Raw genomic sequence first — 1,954 nt, 5'->3', positions numbered from 1 at the left:
AAACAAAATCCAATGTAAACTGATTCACTGGGTCACTTACAGCACAGGTGTTGAACTCCAGGCCTCGAGGGCCGGTGTCCTGCAGGTTTTAGATGTGTCCTTGATCCAACACAGCTGATTCAAATGGCTAAATTACCTCCTCAACATGTCTTGAAGTTCTCCAGATGCCTGCTAATGAACTAACTATTTGATTCAGGTGTGTTGACCCAGGGTGCGATCTAAAACCTGCAGGACACCGGCCCTCGAGGCCTGGAGTTCGACACCCCTGACTTACAGGATGCCTTTAATGCACTATATTGAATAAAAGAAGGAGATACTGCATAAACAAAGATATCGTTATTTAAAGATACTTATATTTTAATTGCATCTCTTCTTCTCTTTTCCTCTCTTGCTAGACTTGGATCACACGTGGTCAGCCCAAATCACTTTGGATCTCAGGGTTCTTCTTCCCTCAAGGCTTTCTTACTGGTAACACACTGAAACATGCTCTATGTTTTTTAATAATGCCAACAGTAAAGCACAGTTTTAGAGCTGAGCTTGAGGATTACAATGATCACTCTGACTACTCTTTCAAGTATACAGTGTAAAAATAAATGAATGAAGTTTAAAAGAGAGCTATTAATTAAATTTGTGTTTATTGGTAGATTTTGCTAAACAGCACAGTGACTTGTTTCAATGCTCTTGTGTCTTTGATGGCCTGTAGGAGTGTTGCAGAATCATGCCCGGCGTTACAGTTTGCCTATTGACGAGCTTAATTTCCGCTTCAGCGTGGTGCCGGCGTACAGGGATGAGGAAGCAGTCTGTGAGGCTCTACGCACTCTTCCCATTGGTGCAAAACTGAACATGGATGAGGAGGTACTGTAAGAGGAGCAGTACTCTTAGTTATGCTTTCAGTAGTGCTTTAAAAAAAGGGCACAAATATTCTTTTCTCCAGCCCTTCAAATATTAGCAGTACTTTAAGATGCTATTTTTCTGGCTAATAGCAGGAGAGCTAATGTGGAAGAGCAGATCAACAATCTCAAGATGCAATCTAAAATATTACATCAGTTTGGTTTCTCTACAGTTAAAGTTTGTTGCTCCTTATATTTGTTCAACTTAACTTACTTAACTGCAGTTAATGTTTTTATGTGCAATATTTTATTCAAAATTCTTCTTACATTTTTACACAAAATCAGTTATGTTATCAGTTGTGTTTTTAAATTGTGTTTGTGTTTGCATGATTTCAGTTAGAGTCCTTGGAAGCAAAACAAACCTAGCAGGCTGAAGATAAATCCTTTAATCATTAATATGACCACTAGCTTGTTTTGTTTTTGGGCAAGCATTTGAAATGGTCAATGTAAAATGTGAATTAGATATAAATACATATATCAAATAGGTCAAATCATGACCCATTTGATATATGTATTTAATTCTTGTATTAATTGATTAATGTTTTTGTGAAATTACTTTATCCTGAATCTCTAAATCTGATCTGGTGATCTCAAAGTTAGCACCACAGAGCAAATATATCCTAAATGATCAAATTAAATCCATTATTATCCATTATTTTTGATTGGACTACATACTGATTTCTTTAGTAAGGTTGTGTTATACTTGACTCCGGTGTGAATCTGGAGGGCAGTACAGCCTCCAGTATTGTTTTCTTTTTTAAAATACTGAGTTTATTTCCTGATGACATATCAGATTGATGCCCTCTTAAGCGTCATAAATAGTGAATATCAACCGCAGCTAACATCGTGTCAACTCTTCTTTAAATCTCTGTTCATGAAAATGAAATCCTTAAAGAATAAAAAGCTCTCGATACATCTGATAAAAGCAAAGCCACATGTTCTTTGTTTTATTTTCTGGCTTTGCAAGTCTTGTGTTTACTTTGTTTCAAGAGTTTGTCAGTAAAAAGTTAACGTAAAATAAAAAGGTAATTCCTTTAATATGGTTACTTGTTAAAACAGTTACC

General features: G+C 36.1%; 1 protein-coding gene across 1 annotated transcript in view; it reads left to right on the top strand.

Moving 5' to 3' along the window:
• dnah6 (dynein, axonemal, heavy chain 6) overlaps positions 1-1,954 on the top strand; it is a 57,642-nt gene that overhangs the window by 51,010 nt on the left and 4,678 nt on the right. Inside the window, exons 72-73 of the mRNA XM_013914100.1 lie at positions 396-468; positions 704-855. Coding sequence (XP_013769554.1) covers positions 396-468; positions 704-855 — 225 coding nt within the window. The remainder of the gene's footprint in view (positions 1-395; positions 469-703; positions 856-1,954) is intronic.

The sequence above is a fragment of the Pundamilia nyererei genome, unplaced genomic scaffold (genome assembly GCF_000239375.1).
Source record: "Pundamilia nyererei isolate P.nyererei 1_Seehausen unplaced genomic scaffold, PunNye1.0 scaffold00171, whole genome shotgun sequence".
In the NCBI taxonomy this organism is placed as follows: Eukaryota; Metazoa; Chordata; class Actinopteri; order Cichliformes; family Cichlidae; genus Pundamilia; species Pundamilia nyererei.
This window is presented reverse-complemented; position numbering and strand designations above follow the sequence as displayed.